The following is a 20077-nucleotide window of genomic DNA, read 5'->3' on the forward strand; positions in this document are numbered from 1 at the left end:
TGTCGGGACAGAGAGGCCTAGCCTCTCCGCCACGTCGAAGACCCATTGGACTGCCCATAGTTGGGATTCACAATCGGCACTGCGTAGGGCAGCTTCCCGCTTCACCGACGTAACTTCTCCGTCGCCCCGTAACGTGCGGCACCGCCAGAGCATGTGTTCTCATTTGGCAAAGTCTGAGCAAAGCGCGGAAGTGTTTGATGTTTGAATTTCGGGATCGATCCGGTGTAAGAGGGCGGGGCTAGCAGATGACCCGACTTGCGATAGTCTGAGTTTCAATACCTGAGGCCTGTTCAATTTAGTTCCGCCTCCCCAAATAAAGGTACTTTGTGAGTTCATTGTACGAGGTAGGGGGATACCTGTTGTCCGGAACCTTAGTGCCACGCCACTCGTTAGCTACGCAGTCAACGACTCTTCGTGCAGCTCCGTGGACTGACTTGTTGAGGTTGAGCGGGCCGCCCTTGAGCTATCCAATGTGAGCCGGCAACCGGATGATCGTGCGTTGCTTGGTTTCCTTGTCCCGTAGGATCCACAAGACCGGTTTCAAGACTATGTCCTTGGCGAAGGCTCGGACAGCCGATCTCGAGTTGCTGTATATCGTCGTTCTGCCGTCGTCCAGCAGGGAAACGCTATTGCGGCCTGTTGCGCAACCTCGGCCACCGTCGTCCGGACCATCGAGGAGTTTGTGATTTTCCCTTCTTGATAGACGCTGACTGTAGCGAATGCCTTTCCGTAGGGGTACCAGGCAGCATCGACGAAGCAGGAATTCCGGGCGCGTGTGCCGGCCTCTTTCAGTATGTCTTTAGCCCTACCTCGTTGTCTGCCCACGTTGTACTTGAGGTGAACATTTTGAGAAGCGGCGGCAACGGTAACGCCCTCTCTCGATTCTCGAGGTATGCTGAAGAAACGGGCCTCGATCTCCATCGAGTGAACTCCAAACTCTCTCAGGATGTTTCTCCCGGCCCTCGTGGTAGACCGTCTGATAAACTGCGCCCTCTCTCGTGACTCCGCTATCTTTTCTGAGGTGTTCTGTACGCCAAGGCGGAGCAGTCGCTCCGAGCTTGGGTACATGGGAAGTCCATGGGCTATCTAGACCGCCTTTGAGATCAACGCGTTCAGCTTGTTCCGTTCCGACATCTTCCAGTTGTACATGGCCGCGGCGTAGGTAAAGTGACACATCACGAAAACGTGAACCAACTGGACAAGATTGTCCTCGCTCAGTCCATGCGGCGGGTTGCTAGCCCTACTTATCAACCTGATGGCATTGTCGCTTTTGTTGATGAGTTTCAGTGGTTATTGTAGCCGTTCGATTCGATCGTCATACCCAGAAAGCGGAGAGTCCACCCTGGGGATACGACAGCCATCACTTGTCTTTAGTGTGATGCTCGATGTCCTTTACAGTACTCCAACCTTTCGGTTTGGGGCCCCTGAGCTTGTGTTTGTACAGTAGTAGATCTGATTTCCACAGCGAGCATCTCAGGGCGGTCTGTCTCAGGTAGTCTTCTGTGACCTCGATGGCTTCTTGAAGCGCAGCCTCTAAGCGTCTTTGGCTGTCACTGGTGCATCACATAGTGACGTCATCTGCATATATCGTGTGTTTAATGCCGTCAACTTCGGAAAGTTTCCTCTATAGACCAATCATGGCGAGCTTGAAGAGGCTCGGAGATATGACTGACCTCCGTGGCGTCCCTCTAAAATCGAGGCGCATGGCTTCCCTGTCCGCCAGAAAAGATCTAGTGAAGTTGTGAAAGTGCTTGCCCAAACCAAGGCTCGAGATCGTTTCCAAGACAAAGGAATGGAGGATGTTGGGGAACGCCTTCTCTAAGTCCAGCCCAACTATAGCAAGTCTCGTCCAGCAAGTGCATGAGGAGCTTCCAAGACACCCCTTTCCGTATCTGACCATCTATCGAATGGGAGATATCGTCTCACTTCTGTCTAGAGAAGAGCTTGCAATGCTTCTCTATTTTCTTGTTGACTTCGGGAATCTTCTTTTGAAGCCTTCTGTTGAGACGCTGCCCCTTCCACCTAGAAAGGAGGGACTGCTTGGCCTCGAGCAGACGGGCGAGTCTGCTATCCATCTTCTCTACAGGGTGGTCCGTCCTAACTTCCTTGGTGGCGGCCTCGAAATCTCTTCCGATATCGTCGGTGCAGCGTTCAAAATCGGGCTTCACGTCCGCGTCTTCCACACATTCTTCCCTAATCTTGCAAAACTTGTCCCAGTCGGTGACCCGGAGCTTATACAACCCTCTGCCATCCCCTACTTCGCTTCCCTTCTCTATGACTTATTCTGTGCTAGTGATAGACCAACGGTTATCTATTCTGCGCATTATATGGGGTGCCAAACTCAATTTCTTCGTTTGAATCTCAACTAGAATATCAACAACTCGCGCTTGCTCTAATTCTGCTAATATATATTTTTCTGCGAAGTAGCCTACACAAGCCGCGAGGGATTAGCCACATAATAGAGGAAAGTCGTACATATGCTACTACAAACGTTAGGCGCAATATCGTCGGCTCTAATCGGGAGTCTAGATTCCTAGCCTTCAAATATGGTAGAAGAGCTCAGCGTGCTTGATCAGGTTTGGATGCGGGACCAACACGAATCATGAGATCATCCAGACTGCTGTGGGATGTTAACTGCCACCCAATGAGTGCGTGGCGCACACGGATGTTTTATTTTTCAGTGGTGCTCCATCCCTCACCCCTTTCTTATCTATAATAATAATAATAATAATAATAATAATAATAATAATAATAATAATAATAATAATAATAATAATAATAATAATAATAATAATAATAATAATAATAATAATAATATTATTATTATTATTATTATTATTATTATTATTAGTGCAGGAATACACCTTAGGTCGGAGTGATGGCGCAGTCATACATTAAAAACAACGGCAGAAGAATATGAGTAAAAAAAACAATGAATAGTAAGAACAAGTGTAAAAAGATGAGTGTAGAGTCAAGCACAAAAGTTTACGGACCACGGGATCTCAGAAAACGGTAAATTTCAGGGCAGCACGTAAGAGTAGTCAGTAAAACTAAGCATCACAATCTTGTTGACACATACTGGACCCGTATTCTGTAACGGTTCGCTTTGGAAACGGTTCGCTCTCACGAACGCCATTGGTCGACGGTTCGATGCCGTCATGCCTGGTGGGCGTGACTACAAATTTTGTTGTCGTCCCACAGGTTGTCAATCATCTGGAAAGCGAACGCGCCGTCTGCTACTAGGGGAACCTCGAAGTGGTTCGCTCGAGTGTGGCGTGTGGTCGCGAGCATGATCTAGAGGGCTGCTAGGGAAACCGTGGCCGTAATGCTAGCCTCGCGCTCGCCGGCGCGACGAGAGAGATGCCGATAGGGGCTTCTTTGGTTGTGTTGCTGGCCAGCGTTACGACGAGACGAGGCAATGGCGCGACCCGTTCAATATGAGCGAAGGAGAGTTCCCGAGGCATTTTAGGCTCTCCAAACACAGAGTGCTATGGATTTGCCACGAGCTAGAATATTGCGGACCACAAGATTTAGTAGCGTTGGCACGACAGCGTAAGCTCAGTGCGCGCTGCATTTTTTCTTGTGCCATGGATTGTTTACAGCAGTGCGTCTGGAATGTAGAAGCTATGGGTTGTCGCAACCGTCAGTCAGTCCGATCATTAGCGCCGTCACTAGGGTCATTTCGACTAAGGGAAAAGAAAAATCGGTGAGAGATTTCTCTCCATGCTGCAGGAGAAAGCCGCAATCAAGAGCGCTTCCTTGACCACGGCGAGATTCTCGAAGTTATGCAATGTGTGGACGGAACTCTCATCGCAATCGTCCTCACTAAGAACCTCAGCCACGGCTGAACGAAATCCTGTCAGAGCCGCGGCCTACACGCAGAGAACCACTTTGATTGCTAAACGTATGACGCACCATCTAGCGTCAAAATAAAGAGAAAAGAATCCAACCCAAATAGAATAAACCACGTGTCGTAAGCTAACAGTTATTACTGCAAAAAAAAAAATGTGCGAGTATTGTACACGAAATAATATTTTTTTCACCAAACTAGCAACATCCTCCAATTACTAATCATTCGCAAAGTACAAAGAAAAATGATGATGCGACTTCGCAGCAGAACGCCGCTCGTTCATTGCCCTCCCTCGCGCCTCAACGTTCCACTTTTTCTCCGAGTGACGTAACCCAGACTTAACAGCCAGAGCGAACCGGTTCCAGAGCGCACCGTTACAGAATGCGCCCCCTGGTAGAGGCTGTAAATGCGAAAACTAGGCTGCGTTATGACGCTGTGCAGATATTCAGCTTTTTCTCAGATTGCACGTTCAGCAAAATATTGTGGTTGACTGTACATACAGGAAAGCGCAAGGTAAATATAAAAGAAGAAGGAAGAGAAGGGCAATTGAACAATTGTGAAACTATGACACAACAACGCAAAGCTCCGTAAAGAACGGTGACAGCGAGTTATGAAAAAAATATCGAGATCATTAAAGAAAAAGCGTTATAAGCACTGTCTTGTGTGGACAGTGTGTGTTGTTGATGACAGGCAGGAACATAGGAAGGTCTATTTTCTCTTGTGATCTTGCGCACAATATGAAACATGATACAACTGAAGAGTTCGGGGCAGGTAAGGATACCGTGAAGGAGTTTGAAAAGAAAGAGAAGGTCAGCCTGATTACGTCGGTAGCAAAATAAGGGCAATGAAACAGTGTCAGAACAAGGTCGAGTGTCCGTGTCAGCAAAGTGCTCATGATATATGCCTAGAAACGTTTTCTGGACGCGGTCTGACATGTCACTGTTAGATCTAAAAATGTCATTCCATAATAGTTATGCTAAATTAGGGGTCCCAAAAAAGGAAATGTAAGCGCACAAATAGTTAAATAATTTAGTAAAAATGGCTAAGCGTTAATGAAGTATGATTGGAGCAAAATGTTAAAAGAAATGAAAACAAACAAGGAGAAAGTACCTGCATTGATTTGATTTGAAGAGGAAACTCTTAAAAGCAGCGCCGGCATCTCCGAGGATATATAATCCGAGGATATAGAATCTTGTTGGAGTAAGCAATGTTGTGTTTCTTTAGGTTCTAAACTGTTTTTTTAAACGAAGTAAAGCGGACACCGGAAAGAAATGAAGTAGGAGTGGTTCTCGCTAAATTGTACTGAACAGGCATTGTTAATGATGTCGTTAATTGAGCATTCAGTGGTGGATCAGACATGTTTTGTGTGGTGACCAAGAATAGAGTAACTGGGTCAATAGAGTCACACATTTGTAATGGACCGCCCAAAAATACACATGCGATGAAAATTGTACAAACGCACGTAAGCAAGGAAAGGTAATCTTGTCGCTCCTACTTTTCCTTATATGTATTTTTTTGGACTGTACTTCAAGCATGTCCTATATGTTCGCCCGCCTCTCTCTGTTGCTGTTTCATCCCTGTCCTGTTTTCGTTCTGTTATAAACATTCCCCTGCCTGTCTCACGTCTTGTACCTTCCCTATCTCCCGTTACTTTGATGAAGTAGCATTCGTATATGAAAACCACGTCCCTATGCTTTTATCAACACTGTTCTGTTGATAAGCGCCCTACGCGCCTTAATTTCTAATAATAGTTTTGTATCGTGGCGACAAAGTGAGGACTCCTGTGTTGCTGCACATCGTACCGCAACATGACCAGTTTCAGAAGTGCAATAAGATCGTATTTTTGCATGACGATTTTTATAAGTGTGGAAACCTCTAGAGATGACGCAACTAGAGAAAAGGCATTTAACATGTGGGCCGCATGAATTCTGAATGGTAATAGTGCCTGGAATGAGCGTTTCGTGCGATGGTTGGTGCGCATTTCGTTACTGGCTACGTGTGTCCACATGTACATCTCATAATGAAACATATTCGTACGACTAAGTACACTCTCGCGTTAGTTAGCAAAAAGCCCTGCCTAATAGCAGGGGGTAAAAGTCGCTAACGGTAACGTTCTGTAGGTGTAGTGTCGTGAAATTTTCTCTTCTGCAGAGTCATCATACATTGGAATAGGTGGTAGTCGGTGGGTTTGGGGGAGTCAGTGGTGAAAGTCAGTGCCATTTGTCATTATACAGTACAGCGCTTGTAAGGCTCCAAGCAGATCCTGCCCATATATCCGGGAAGGCTTCAGTTTTGTTGTTAGCTCTTGGCTTGCAACCATGGCTCATGTTACGCAGCGCGGTTTGGTGGACTATTATATGTAGATGTCCCTAGTTACGTGGTAACAAATGGCTCTACCTTGGTACTGACGAAAGTGTGAAGCAAGTATTGAAAAATAATTGTTTAAGAGTACAGTAGGCCTAATTGGTCAGCGGAGATCCATGTTGTCTACGTAGTAGACTATGTTGCCATTCGGTTGCTTCCCGAACTAAATAAAGTAAGAAAGAAAAGCTACATATAACCAACTCACCCAAGGAGTTTACTACTAAGAAAGAAAACTTGGCAGCTCAATAAGGATCACCCCTCCGCTCTACGGCATAACGAGCCGTCGCTAACTTGACTTGTGAATTGGAACATAACACACTTAAAACAATATAGCAAGGTAATTTTAGTGTACGGCAAGGAGAAGTCCCGTTCTCCAAACGTTCGCTTCAACCGCATTCCTTGTTCAAAAGCTGCTCACCTCTTCTAACAAAGACCGTGCTACTCTGATTTAATTAGTAAGCCAAAGTGTTCAGAACGGTTGCATTTCTTTCCTTTTCTTCCTAGATCCTGCGCAAGAATCTAAAGCGAATTGTCACTACAGAGATTTAAGGGGCAGTTTTCGTGAACAACATTTACCGAGTACTATTACTTGCCACCGCGCATGTAAACTCTCTCCGTACGTGGAAAAGAGCCGCTTGCATATTTCTGCGTGCTGTAACTGCATTTGTGCCCAACCTTAGTAATGAATAAAGGCGAATAGATGGGTAGATAGTTGTACGTTATCACGTAAAAATCAAAAATTTTCGAAAGGAAAGATGGCGGTGTTCGTAAAAGGCAGGGCTCGTGCCGTGCCTCCTCTCGTGTTCTTGTGCTCCTTTGGCGTTCGCGACCATAAACGTTGCTGGTGTTTGGCGTGGATGGGTGCCGTTTTACGTGTTCTGCAGCTCACGAAACAAATAACCAATTCTCGCCCCATTATCTAGGTGGTTGCGAAGGACGTTCACCTTTTGGAAGGACAAGGGAATAGCGCACCTTACTTTTTCTCAGTACATGCGCTTCCTCTACGATCTTTACACTAAGGTAGGTGCCCATGTGGATTTTGTAGGCTTGAGATAGAAGGCAGTCTGATCTGTGTCAATGATACCTATTACATTTTGGAATAAAAAAGGAATTGAGAATTTCCTCTATGCACAACTCACGTAAATAAGGTCTATGCCTACAATTGAGTTAACATCTGTGACAACAACAAACATATTCTAGAACTCATCCCACGTGCTTACCTTTTCTACGCATCGTTGTAGAGCTACAAGTTTAGTCATGCCACCAAAAATTGACGCCGTAACTTGGTAAAGGAACTTCCAATTCCAATTCAAGTTTATTTACCAGACAATATGCTGGAAGCTTCGCACTTGCAAACAACTCACTTCAATGGGCAGAAAGTGACAACACTGAATCGGCAGTCAGTGGTGGTGTAGACAAAACCGATCTCAGCACTGGTTTTTTAAACATTCAGCAGATCACATGACAGAGATGTCGGTAGCCCGTGCAGAGAGTACATGATTTTGGAGCTGCTTAGCGTAGCCATTCTGTTCAGTGAGCATGCCTATATATATATATATGGCTCTTAAAGCTACACACAGGGAGTGACAAGCTTATATTGTGGTCTGGCAAATACGTTGACAAGCATTACATATTCGTATCAACGCGAGAACGTCGCCTTGTACGCAGCTGGCATCTATTTTTCTTGCAGCCCGTGAACAAAGTGATCATCAATTCCTACAACCGATACGGCCGTGTGTACGGGTAAGTAAATAATATGGATTTTTCTTTCTCGTTATTGGCTCGTCGCTCTGCGCTAGATGGCTTCCAAACTGTTTGCGAAGGATGCAGTTCCACAAGAGCGATGCTTAGGCGGCCGTTGATTTTCGGCTGCCGCTTATCAATATATTCAATGCAAGCGCGCAAGGAGCTAATTCTAGTCTTTCGGCTCCAAAGCCTGTATTTGAAAAAAAAAGTAATGCTAAAACTGTTCTTAACTGTCCCGGTAAGCCGATAGTGATGCCGGCTATGCTATTAGCGAATACGGCTTACCAATGGCAAATAACGCCTATACGAACGAAAAGCTTCGCGAATTTCGCAAGTTTTGTTGCTGATGGAATGTGCAGAAAAAGTTTCGTTGTACCAGAAACTGGACACCTAATTTGACGGAAGAGTAGCTCAAAACTGTTATAGATGTTCATTAGCTATCAGCAAAACATCATTTTTCTGCTGCGACAGCGCATGAATCAGGCCCCGTATTCAGGGAAAATTCTTAGGCGAGAATTTTTTTGTAAGAGCAAATTCCAGCCAGTCGCGAAGCTGGACAGAGCGAAGGCGGCCACCAAGGTACAAAAGCACTGACGAACGAAAAGATTTGTGAATTCGGCTCCAGGGCTTCAAATTTGCCTCAGAGATTCATTGAAGAGTGGTACAAAGTGACCACATGCTAACTCGGACGGATGGACGGACGGACGGACAGACAGACAGACAGACAGACAGACAGACAGACAGACAGACAGACAGACAGACAGACAGACAGACAGACAGACAGACAGACAGACAGACAGACAGACAGACAGACAGACAGACAGACAGACAGACTGCCATAAAAGTGCAAGAAGTACCCTAAGACTGCCAACCGCATTAATAATGCGTCTACCGTTAATATTGACTATAATTTTCTCTTACAAACAATTTATCGTAAGATCATTGTGCGAATGCTGTTTAAGGTGTTTCGCTCGACCTTTTCAGAAACGTTAAATAGAACGATAACCCCACTGGCCCTAAATTGCGATTGGTGCAGCGATGATTACGCCACATCTTAGCACACACAGACAAAGAAAAACTGAAGGATTTTCTCCTCGCTTGCCATTCATTACTCTAGCCACACTTCATATTATGTTTACAGTCCCTTCTTCGGAAAATTTTCGAAAGCTTATTGTCTAACTGCCAGCATAACACAGTTAAACGTAACACAAGAACCTTGTGTTACGAATGTTTTATCGACAGTTGGTACATCACTTGAATCCTACAATGCCGAATCTAGCTGGTTTATTGCATCGAAATACTTTAGTCGGGTTCATGAGAGCACTTAGCTGTAGAGTCGAGTGAGCGTTGGGGAGGCTGATGCTGTCTACTTAAGGAGTTACCGGGTCAACTTGGTCGAGCCACTTGACCAAATTCACGGAAACGCGGTCCTGGCCGTCTCGGTTCAGTCGGCGTTTCACTCCACCTGTTCACGGCAAATTCTTGTAGAGGAAGTTTATCATATTCTATTAGGTAAAATACGTTTTTCTTAAGTAGTAAGAAACCGAGTTCTTGCAGCTCCTACCAAGGAATGGCACCAACTCTTGTGGTTGGAGATTCCGACATCTTGCGCGAGGTGATGGTCACAAAATTCAAGAACTTCCCGGACAGGTCGGTGAGTAGTAAGATTGTGGTTAAAAGTTTTTCAAGCCGAAGTAAGCAGATGATAGATTAAAATTAGGAATTTTGTTGTCGGCAAAATACATTCGACATTGACCTCCCGACATCTGAACATTAACGAGAACGGGGAAGACTTGAGGCGGTAAGAACCATTTTGTTTTAAGTATTGTGAAATTCCAGTTATTTTTGTCACTTTAGTGAAGAACAATAAAGGAACGTCAAAGAGACCTGTTTGCCGGCCTGAACGAAAAAAATGGAAATTCCATGTTTCCGTTTCTGGATGCGTGCTCGTTATTGTTCGCTGCAGTTGGCTCAGAGCGTGGGAACCGAAGTTTGGAAGAAGACCATCATGAATCTGTCGGGTGAGGAATGGAAGAAAGCCCGAACGATCTTTACTCCTGCGTTCACCGCCACCAGGTTGAAGACGGTAAGCATAAATCACCAAAATATCCTGTTTAGTCAAGTATTACGCGAACATTTGAGTAGCGCATCTATAGATACATTGTAAAATAAGTAACACTCTTAAAAGTGAAAAAGGGTGTAAATCTGTCTATAACGTACATCCTTAGGGTTTGATTTATATAACCGACATCCTAAGGGTGTGAGTTATAGACACATTTACACGCTTTTTCACTTTGAAGGGTGTAAATTATTTTGCAGTGTTTATCATTTTATGGAACCTACTTGCTTATGAATACTTGCATTTTAGTATGTTCTGCATAATCCCAGAAGCAACGCAAGACTGCGTGGCTATAGAACGCAGACATATTTGGATTTGCTCTGTCTTTGCTGGCGCGTGGTACAATTTTTTGCACTTTTCCTAGTAATATGTCGGCTCAAGCAAATGTCATATTACTACAGCTGCTAAGTGGTGGTTGATTGAAGTGGAAATGGTGGAAATGAAGCTTCTGTTGGGGTTTTGGGGCGAACGCTTTTGCTGTTTAGAGACAACAGGTGGGTGTAAAAAAATATGGCGTTTATGGCGTGTTTCTGGTCCGTCAAACTGCATCCGGCATTTGCCGCCAGCAAAAGCATGACGAGATTCGAGCTCGCTTTCTGTTAGCCGCAAGAAGCCATCGCTCGGACGTGTATTTGGAAACCATGTATATGCTAATCAAGTATGCGAGGAAGCTGAAATATTTTCATTGCAAAAAACCTCACTCAACGGGCACGTGTGGCACCCCAAGACCACGGAGACGCCTTTTTGAAACGTCTATCGTTCACGCTAGTCACCGAACCGAGCGCGCACTACAGTGTACGAAGTGTTTCTCAAAGTACTTGTTTGCACCCGTAAATAACACAGTCTATTTGCGTTGCTATCTTATCACTTTGTTTTGACACTGCCCCGCTTGGTATTTACGAGCCAGTGTGCTCTCGCGTTCTATGCCACCAAAAACGGTGCGTCAGCGTGGGACCATTTCGCATTTGTTGGCGTATATGGCTTTAAAGCAGTTGCTTAAGACCCGTGTTCCCCTACACATATAGAATGACGGGATTGACAGGATTGCGCCTGTCCTGTCTTCTTCCTTGTGATCGTCTAGAAAGCGCAACCAATCTTTCCAACTACATATAGAATCGCTTCCTACCTTTCGTTCACCCCGGTAGGCGGGGAAACATAGCGTTTCATATAAAACCTCGAAACAGGCACAAAACGAGAGCTTAGCAATATTTATTTAGCCCCGTGCCCTAATGAACCCACACATGTCAAAATATACTAGCATATCACACCTAACATATTCCGCATTTGATTTGGATGTGATGTCAGTGAGTGACATTGTTGTTTCAGGACCTCGAGTGGGCAGGCACAAAATGTTTTTGAGCACTTCTAGTCACACTAAAAGCTTTGCTGTGAAATACAGCGTTATGTGCCTTTCCTTTTTCAACACTGTTTTGACAGTAGTTTTATGAATTTCAGATCTTGAAGAAGGCGAAAAGCGTTCTTAGAAAGATGACGTCACGAGTCAAGGATGCGGCAGCTCAGAATAAGCCCGTGGACTTCAGTGGGTGCGTTATTCTCAGCTGCGATTCCTTCTTCATTTTGTAGACGTCTCCTGGTAAGGAGGTTTTATGCCTCGAGTGTGCGAGCGTCCCATTCTGCAAATGCCACGGCGGCTCTACGGTTGTGGTTGACTAAATGCGTGGCTAGGGCGTGCGTCATTGTGTACGTCGTAGCCACCTGGCTGATTAAACGTGTGGCCTAGTGTGTGAGTCGTTGGGCAAGTGACGGGTAGGAGGTGGGTAGGAGGTGGCGCTGTATAAATTGAGTTTATAAAGTAAAAAAAGCGTAAATTCCCAATTGAATGCCGCTGAGCGGTCTTTTGAGTTATGAACTCCTCGCGGGCACGCGAGCGCATTGAGACGCTTGGCGCGTTTTCATATGGCCTTACCGAGGCAGAGTTAAAACGCAGGCGAGAGCTTTCGCGCGCACGGAAAGCGTAGGAAAAAGACATTTCACCAAAGCCACTATAATGCTTCCGCGTTTCCACACGTAAGCAGTCTTAAGAGGAAGCCTTAGCTCGGGTACTCCTATCTAAATACATGCAAAAGGAGAATTCGTTTTTCTCAACAACCACGGCACCAAATTTCACGAAGTTTGTTGCATTCAAAAGGAAAACTTAAAATCTAGTGACTGCTTGTTTCGAATTTTTGGTTTAGGTCGTCAATCTTTTATCAAAAATTGGCAAAAATCGCAAACTTTCAGAAAACGAAACTATCCAGTTTACAGCTTTGTAACTCAGCAACGAAAAATGATATCACAATTCTGTGAATTGCACCTAATAGTGCATCTAAAGCGGACAAAATTGATATGCCCCACATGAATTAAAAATATTTAGTAATATAGAAACACAGCTTTTGCAGAACCCTTGTAAACAACGCAACAAATTCATGTAAGGTGTAAAATGACACATCGAATTTGTTCGCTTTCAATTATATAATGGATGCCATTTACAGAACCGCGATATCTGTTCTCGATGCGGATCTATGAATTTGTTAACTTCGTGCTTCTATTTTTTTCAAACTTTTGAATTTCTGAAAATCTTTTTAACTTAACTCAGGACCTAAATTGAAATTCCGCTTCCAACAGTCACTAGAATTTAACTTTGTCTCTCAAATGCGACAAATTTCATTAAAATCGGTCAAGCGGTTATCTCGGGAAAACATTTTAGCGTTTTACATGTATTTGAATAGGCCGCGTCACAGTTGGGCCCGAGCTAAAGCTTCCTCTTAAGTGTCCCTGCCGAATTTTTACAGATCATGAATTATATAAGCATCATCAACGTGACATAGTATTCTTGACAGGAAAGCAGCAAGTGGAGTTTTTAAGAAAGGAAGAAAAAACAAGACACGTGTCGGGCACTGCTGGGTGACAAGGTACAACTTGTCACCCAGCAAGAGTGTAAGCTTTTTCTTACAGCGTACGCTGGTATAAGCTCATTCTAAAAGCCGTTTCGGTTGGCGATGGTGTCCGCCGACGCCGCCGGTGTCCGGTGTCTATCGCAGCTGTCGCCTAGCACGCGACAACTCACACAACGTCACAGGAACGCCATGTAGCGTGCTTACTTTGCATTCAAATACACATAGTGGTGCATACGAATGCATACTTACCCCAGTGATTCGCATTTTAATCTTTCGTGCATGCATAGGCTTAACTTTCATGTTAGAACGATGTGAAAAAAAAGTGTTTTTTTTTCTTGCAGGCTCGCCACACACACGGCACTCGACATCACGGCTGCTTTGAGCTACAGTATTGATATCAACAGCGAGAATGACACCAACCATCCTATCTTAAAATGTCTAGAGGGTATTTATATGAATGAGGGTGGCTGGAGAGCACTGATGTTGTGTGAGTAATGTGTATTTTCTGCTTAGAGGAAACGAGAGGCACATATCATTGCATTAGCACATGTCACTATTAACTTTAGCTATACAGTAAGGATCTAGCGAAGTAGAAAACATATTCCTCAAGCTTTTTCCCCAGTACTTTCTTTGTGCATTGGAGCAATAATGACACGTGTGCATCGTTCATGTGTTTTCGGCGGCCATTTATCAGAAGCTAACAAATATTACAATGTTGTCGCACAGCGCAAGGCACGTATCCCTGTATCTGAGCACCCTCGAATGCTGTCGACAATTATATTTCTTGCATATGTTTCGCCGAACCTTGCGTTATCGTATTGTACGCACGACGCGAATACAGATGAACATTCTAGAACACAACCCAGCACCAGAGATTCCGCTAGGCTATTTAACAAGTCATGTTCAAATAACCGATGCACTCGGCCCTCCAACCAGAATTTGGGGATTAGTGATTGTGCTTGTCGCTTCGCTGGGCTCTTAGTGTTATTTGTTTTGTGGGTGCAAGTTCGCCAAATACGCAGTTAGTTTCGTGAATTCCAGTTGTGCCACTGCGGTATTCACCGTCACAAGAACGTGGCAACATGGTACTAACGTATGTGTTGGTGACTAGCAGAAATTTTGTCACGCCACTGTAATAGATAAATATCATTATGCAGACTTCTTCAATGAATCATTCATGCATATATCTATGTCACCTACCGAAGAATTGAGGTAACGGGAAGCAGCAATGTCGTCATACATAAATCATCTGAGAACTAAGAAGTTGGTTGCACTGGCAAAATTTTGTTCTAGTTTTCAAGCCGGGAGCATATTTCTCGCGCTAAATGAAACCGGAGTTCTGCAAATACGAATCAAGATATTCAAGCAAGAAGTCTTATGACGTTATGAAGGTAAAAAGACTTCGTATTCTGCTAAACTTTCAAGCTCTCCTTGAGTTACATGTAGGCGCATTTATAACCTTGAAAGCCGGCTTTCAAGGTTATATATTTCTTCCGACATGAAAGCTGGAAAAAAATTACGTTTTCTTTAAGACAGCTATAACTTTCGCGCGTTTGCGTAAATAGTTTGCTGACGTGGAATATGTGCGCTCTCTGAATAGCCGCCAGGCAGAATTTTGCAACACAAAAGTACTCGAGCATCCATGATTTAATCTGCTTTTTTTTTGCGCTGTCGATGAACGGGATGAGAAAGTTCACAATTTGTCCCCCAATTCTTCCAGTTCTCATGCCAAGTTTGTGCAAGATTCTGAAACCTGATTACCCTCCGAAGTCATCCACCGATTTGTTCAAGGCGTTCGTCTCGCTCTTGATTGAAGATCGGAAGTCAAAGAACAAGGTGAAGTGATGAACAGTTGGATGGGGATGTTTATAATTTATGAACGTTAGCGCCCTTTCGCCCGACATATAAACGCCAGCCACTATTCTAGCATAAAGCTCACACTTAAGTCGAATTATCAGTATACGTGACACATGAAGCGTACTCGCGGCTACGTGGAGGTTTCAACGAAGTCCGCACAAGGTGGTGCAAGTTACGATAGAACCCGCCATTCATGTTTCAGTAATTTGAAAATTACATGGGAATCGTATATTGAAAGTTTCTTCAAAGCTTTTTGAACGTGGTAATTGATGCCCCTACTCGTAATTCGCATTACCAACATTTCAGCTATATATTTATTTGCAGCCACAAGTAAAAATTCGACTTTCTTTGACGTATTTCTGGCATGACGTGTTTGCGCCATTTGACACCGTTCAATGCCGACGCTGCAGTCAAACCTGAGCTGTGTTCACGTTGCACGTAAATTAGTGGCGTCAGTTCCAGCTTCGCGACACTGCTCTATATTTGGATCATGAATTGCAAAAAAATGCCAAATGTAAAAAGAACCGGCCCGCCACGACAGCTGGAGGACAGATGTAAAAATCAGCTGTCACTGTGAGTCGTTTTCAACGGGCTGTGTTTGTTTTCCGCGCTCACTCGTTGAAATTTATGTGATTAACCTTAACAGAAAGGTGAAGGATTGACCTTATAAAACAAGGTTGAAAGAATGGAAGTACGGCTGAATAAATATCTGCAAAACTTTATCTGCTCAGACATGGCCATCTTTTAGGCCAAGCCAAGCTCGAGACAAGCCTCGCACACCTGTATTAAGGCCTTCGGTACACGCACACCGAATGTTAAGAAACTCGCACGGGCGGCTTCAGCGGATTAAGAGACTCCAACAATATAAGAGACTCTGGCGCGAACAACAATTTTCCCAGACTATACGAAATGAATAGTTTGTTTTGCCCTGTTTTTGGAACGAAAACGAAGAGCACGGAAACTTTGCACAATCACTTTAGTTGCACAACAAAATTGGTTTCATGTACACACATTCAGTTACACTGTCGAGATGAAATGAAGGCACAAGCTTGCTGCCTCTAGTTTTTTTGCTTCTTTGATTGCAGGTAGAAGACGACTTCCTTCAAATCTTTATGGACGCTGAGTACAGCTGGGAAGATAATTCACAGAAAAAGCCCGAGAATGCTACAGCAAACAGTAAGTGTTCTCGTTTTGTCGTAATGTTCCGAAGCAAATGATTTCAAGGGCTAATAAAATCCTTCCCTTTCAAGAGCGTGCAGCTTTTTTTTTTTTGTTTAAGGGCTTCCGGTCTCCTGAAAGCCGCGTTACAGCTATCTACAGGTGTTTTGTAATGCTTTGCAATGATTGTGCTTTATGCTGCTACCTAACGCTCTAGAAGGTGGCAAAGTTTATTGTCGTCACTCTTTTGTAATGTAGTGAACCTGAGTACGTAAAGTTTGCAGGGCTTTGGAAAAAGGGTTCTGTATTGTCTATGTTAACTGTTACTGTTAACTGATAACCTTTTAAATGCGCCGCGAAATGCCTAAGAGAAAGGACACACGGCTAGACAGGTTGCAAGCGATTCTTCCTAATCGCATATGCAAATTTCGTTTCTTCTAAATGTCGACAGGTAATCTTGATGCTTGGGACGTAAGACAATATGTAGGAGGAGTCTTAGCCACACTTTCTTTTCCTTGTCCTTGCGCCCGAATTTCTTTAAGACCGATATATGTCTCCGACTAGACCGGGCTTCTTCGTTATTTCAAATGTCTTCCTACACAGTTTTCTACCCACCACTAAGCCTTATGTAAATTTACAGGGCAGGTAAGAGCAGAGGCACAAACGACGTCGATGACAATTGCCACACTTTTCAACATATATATAAAAAAAGGTCACGATGAATAGTACACCGACAAAAAAATTTTCTTCGGCTATTCGGTTCCAATTGAAGTGAAACGTGCAGTCAGAATGCAGGTACGAAAGAGTAGGCTCGGTCTTCTCTTTTGACCTATGTAATTATACACGCTGATATAAGGCTTCTGTTGCTCAAGTGACACACTGCTCACGCACAAAGTTAATAAATAACGTTGATAATGAAAGCAAACCTTAAAGTAATAGGCCGTCAATGAGCTGGCAATGCCTGCAAGCTAACTTTGTGAGTAACCATTTAAATAAAACATAGCTGAACACAGAGGTTTGCAGGGTTTTGTAAGCAAAGGTCCTTGAGGAAAATTTTCTGAAATCAAGTTCTCTTTAGAAAAATTGAATATATAAGTACAGAATGGACTTGTCAAAGTAAATTCGTTGCAGAAATTACTTGCCGTTAGTCATATCATGTGTTCTGATTATGCTACATTTTACTTCCATGTTTCGGCATAATGGAAACTAGCGGTCAGGCTTTTTGGACCCTCGAATTGTTACAATACTAGCATGATAATGATGAAATGAAAAAAAAATGCATACGGCTACACCGTATGTCCTGTTTTCATGCTCACCTCTCACTGTTAGCGTTAAGGAAAACTACCTGGGATTATCGCCTTTCCTAAAAGCGTCATCCCTATACGTCATCAAGCCTTGTCGCTTCAAACATTATATAGCTTCCTCTGAACCTCAAACTCAAGTTATTCGTTTTCTTCGTCATTCCATATTGCTTCTTATTTTCTTAGCGCTGAATTTCACGCGTACATAGCTGCATGTGTTCATATTAAGTAAACCGTGAACTTTCGCACAAATAATCTAAATATTTTCCGCCCGTAAGTGATATGAATGAAAAAAAAACGACTGATTTGTAAATTTGTAAGCACATTTTTCAGAGATGTCACTGGAAGAAATAACTGCCCAGGGATTAGTATTCTTCGTTGCCGGTGTGGAGACAGTCTCGACGGCGCTTAGTATTACCACTTACTACCTCGCCCTCAATCCAGAATGTCAAGACAAAGTCATTGCGGAAGTAGACAAGGCACTCTCTGAGGTATGGGATGAATTTTTTAAAAATCTGTCTTGTGTATATCACGTATGTAAAGGAAACAGCTGCGCTGAGCGGGTGAGAATTCTTGAAAGCTGTAAACGGAAGTTCCGTTACTTTAACGTAAACGAAGCGGGTACCCCCTGAATTAAATATTTCATTTTTGACTTTCGACATACATAGGCGACACCTATATTGGCAGCCTTGAAGAGTTGAATTGTCATTTGTCATTGTGCCTGGCTGTTTTATCAACCACATTCCTCAAAAGCTAGCTCATTTGGCTCGCAATAAATCCTTGTTGAAATAGTAGTGCGTCACCATTCCCCAACTCCCACCGCCCTGCTATTGTGCGCCGTCTCTTTTTAGCCTGATTGAGTGTGATATGTCACCGTTTCGCCACAAAACTAGTAAACTAGTTGTTCAGATCGACCTGCTTTACATGCATTCAGCTGATGAGTGAAACATTTATATCTATTAGTGGATGAACATCTTGAAGGGGCAGCGTACATATTGTGGGGATGCTGTGTAGATTATTGCATGTCGTAACACTGTTGCATCTCTGGTAATGGCTGTGCGAGTGAGACACCCCGAACTGCCCACGATGATGTCGATTGTACACGAATGCCACAGGCTGGAATGAATGTAGCTGCAAGAATTCGGTTTTGGCGGGCAACCCTAATTTTGGACATAAGTAGGGTGTCATAAGTACGGCCTTTAAGTAGGCTGTTCCTGCCCCACACTTTTGCCTTCGGACACTGAATCTCGCACGAATTTACGAGCACTCGTCTGCATAGCTTCGATCCCCATATGCAGCTCATTTTGCGCCGAAATACCACGAGCTGAAGCAACACCCCTGTGTCGCCTGCGGCTCGGCGTGGCGCTCATGAATTCCAACGTATTCCGCTGTGGAGCGGCCCGGTCAAGGATGAGACATCTGCTGCTGCGAGGAGACCATCAGACATTTTCTGTGTGAATGCGATCGCCATAATTTGTCCAGAAAAGCGCCCTCAAATACGCTGGATAGACTGGACGATAGACCCTTGGCAGGTAACAAAATCCTGGGACACTGGTGCAGAACATCCTCAACACAGAAAGCGTTAAACCAGTTGCTCCTCTCCTCGAAGACATGAGGACTTTGTGAATGAGAGAGCACAGTATAGCGTTTATTGGAATCTTTCACTTTACCTATGTTTATTCTGAACGGGTTTTCTTCCTATTATATTTAGTTTCTTTTATTACCATTATCTTCCAGTACCAGCGTAAACAGTGGTTCTTGCACTGACTAACCTTCGTGTCCTTCTGTTCTTTCTCATCTGCTTGCCATTCTTCTTTGTAGTAAACATATTTATCCTCAGTCTCTCAAGGTCTAGTTATGCTTCATCGTTCTGAGAACAATGAAGTACGCCTACCGAAGGTAGCTATGTCCTGTGGACGCTCCGAAGTTCGGCGAAAATTTTATGCTCTACGGCTGCACAACACAACCGGCCGTAACTGCACCGAGGGCGCTATAGTTGCATAGCAGCCGTTACGCATGCGCAGACAGCCGTGCACTTGACGGGCACCTGCTTTCGCTAGGCCATATCCATGCGAGTAATGCTGGCACGCTTTACCGGCACTGTGCGGTGCTGTTGACGAAAAATAGGAGCAGAGCTTTTCGCGCGTCGGCCACGTTGAAGCTCACCCGACAGCCCCAGCTACTCCAGCTATACCTTGTCACTGGAGTATTGAGGCCACCATGGTCTTCTTGCGTTTTTGAAGCACAAAAGTCTAGGAGTGTGATCTTTTCATCCCCATGCGCTTGTTTGTTTTCTTTCAGGAAGTGGACTTAAACGTCAGTCAATTTGTTTGGATTCAGATTGCAGGACGCCGTCTAATGGGCTCATGCAATTTAGGAAACGCAGCCAATCAAGAGAACGCGTAGCGTATGCTATGAGTCTATTTAACTTACCGAATATGGAAGTCAAAAAGCAAATGAGGTTTTATGTCTATTTTCGTTTCATTTTTTTTCAGGGAGAAGTCACCTACGATTCTCTGCAAGAGATGCCTTATCTCGAAGCTTGCTTCAAGGAGGCGTTGAGACTTTGCACTCCCGGCTCTATGTGAGCGTGATGAAAATGTGTTTCAGTATCTCTTTCATTAGCATTCACTCGTTCACAGCCCAAAGCAAAAGAGTAAGACCACATGTAGCCAAGGTTAGGGTCCTATGCGGTCGCGTGTGCGAATATGTAGGCGGGGCTCTGGGCGCTGTACCAAACAGAATATCTTTTGAAACGTGGGTGTTTACGAAGCTGCATAAATGT

General features: G+C 44.2%; 1 protein-coding gene across 5 annotated transcripts in view; it reads left to right on the plus strand.

The window, feature by feature from the left end:
- LOC142575913 (cytochrome P450 3A41-like) overlaps positions 1–20077 on the plus strand; it is an 84208-nt gene that overhangs the window by 52997 nt on the left and 11134 nt on the right. For 3 of the 5 annotated variants that reach the window (XM_075685712.1, XM_075685709.1, XM_075685711.1), the window contains 10 exons: positions 7138–7234; positions 7905–7957; positions 9518–9614; positions 9927–10046; positions 11535–11623; positions 13318–13463; positions 14697–14812; positions 15919–16009; positions 17626–17783; positions 19788–19876. The exons of 1 other annotated variant lie outside the window; for it this stretch is intronic. In XM_075685712.1, the coding sequence (XP_075541827.1) occupies positions 7138–7234; positions 7905–7957; positions 9518–9614; positions 9927–10046; positions 11535–11623; positions 13318–13463; positions 14697–14812; positions 15919–16009; positions 17626–17783; positions 19788–19876 (1056 nt within the window). The remainder of the gene's footprint in view (positions 1–7137; positions 7235–7904; positions 7958–9517; positions 9615–9926; positions 10047–11534; positions 11624–13317; positions 13464–14696; positions 14813–15918; positions 16010–17625; positions 17784–19787; positions 19877–20077) is intronic. One more of the 5 variants, XM_075685710.1, reaches the window with a different exon arrangement.

Source organism: Dermacentor variabilis, chromosome 3 (assembly GCF_050947875.1).
Source record: "Dermacentor variabilis isolate Ectoservices chromosome 3, ASM5094787v1, whole genome shotgun sequence".
NCBI lineage: Eukaryota > Metazoa > Arthropoda > Arachnida > Ixodida > Ixodidae > Dermacentor > Dermacentor variabilis.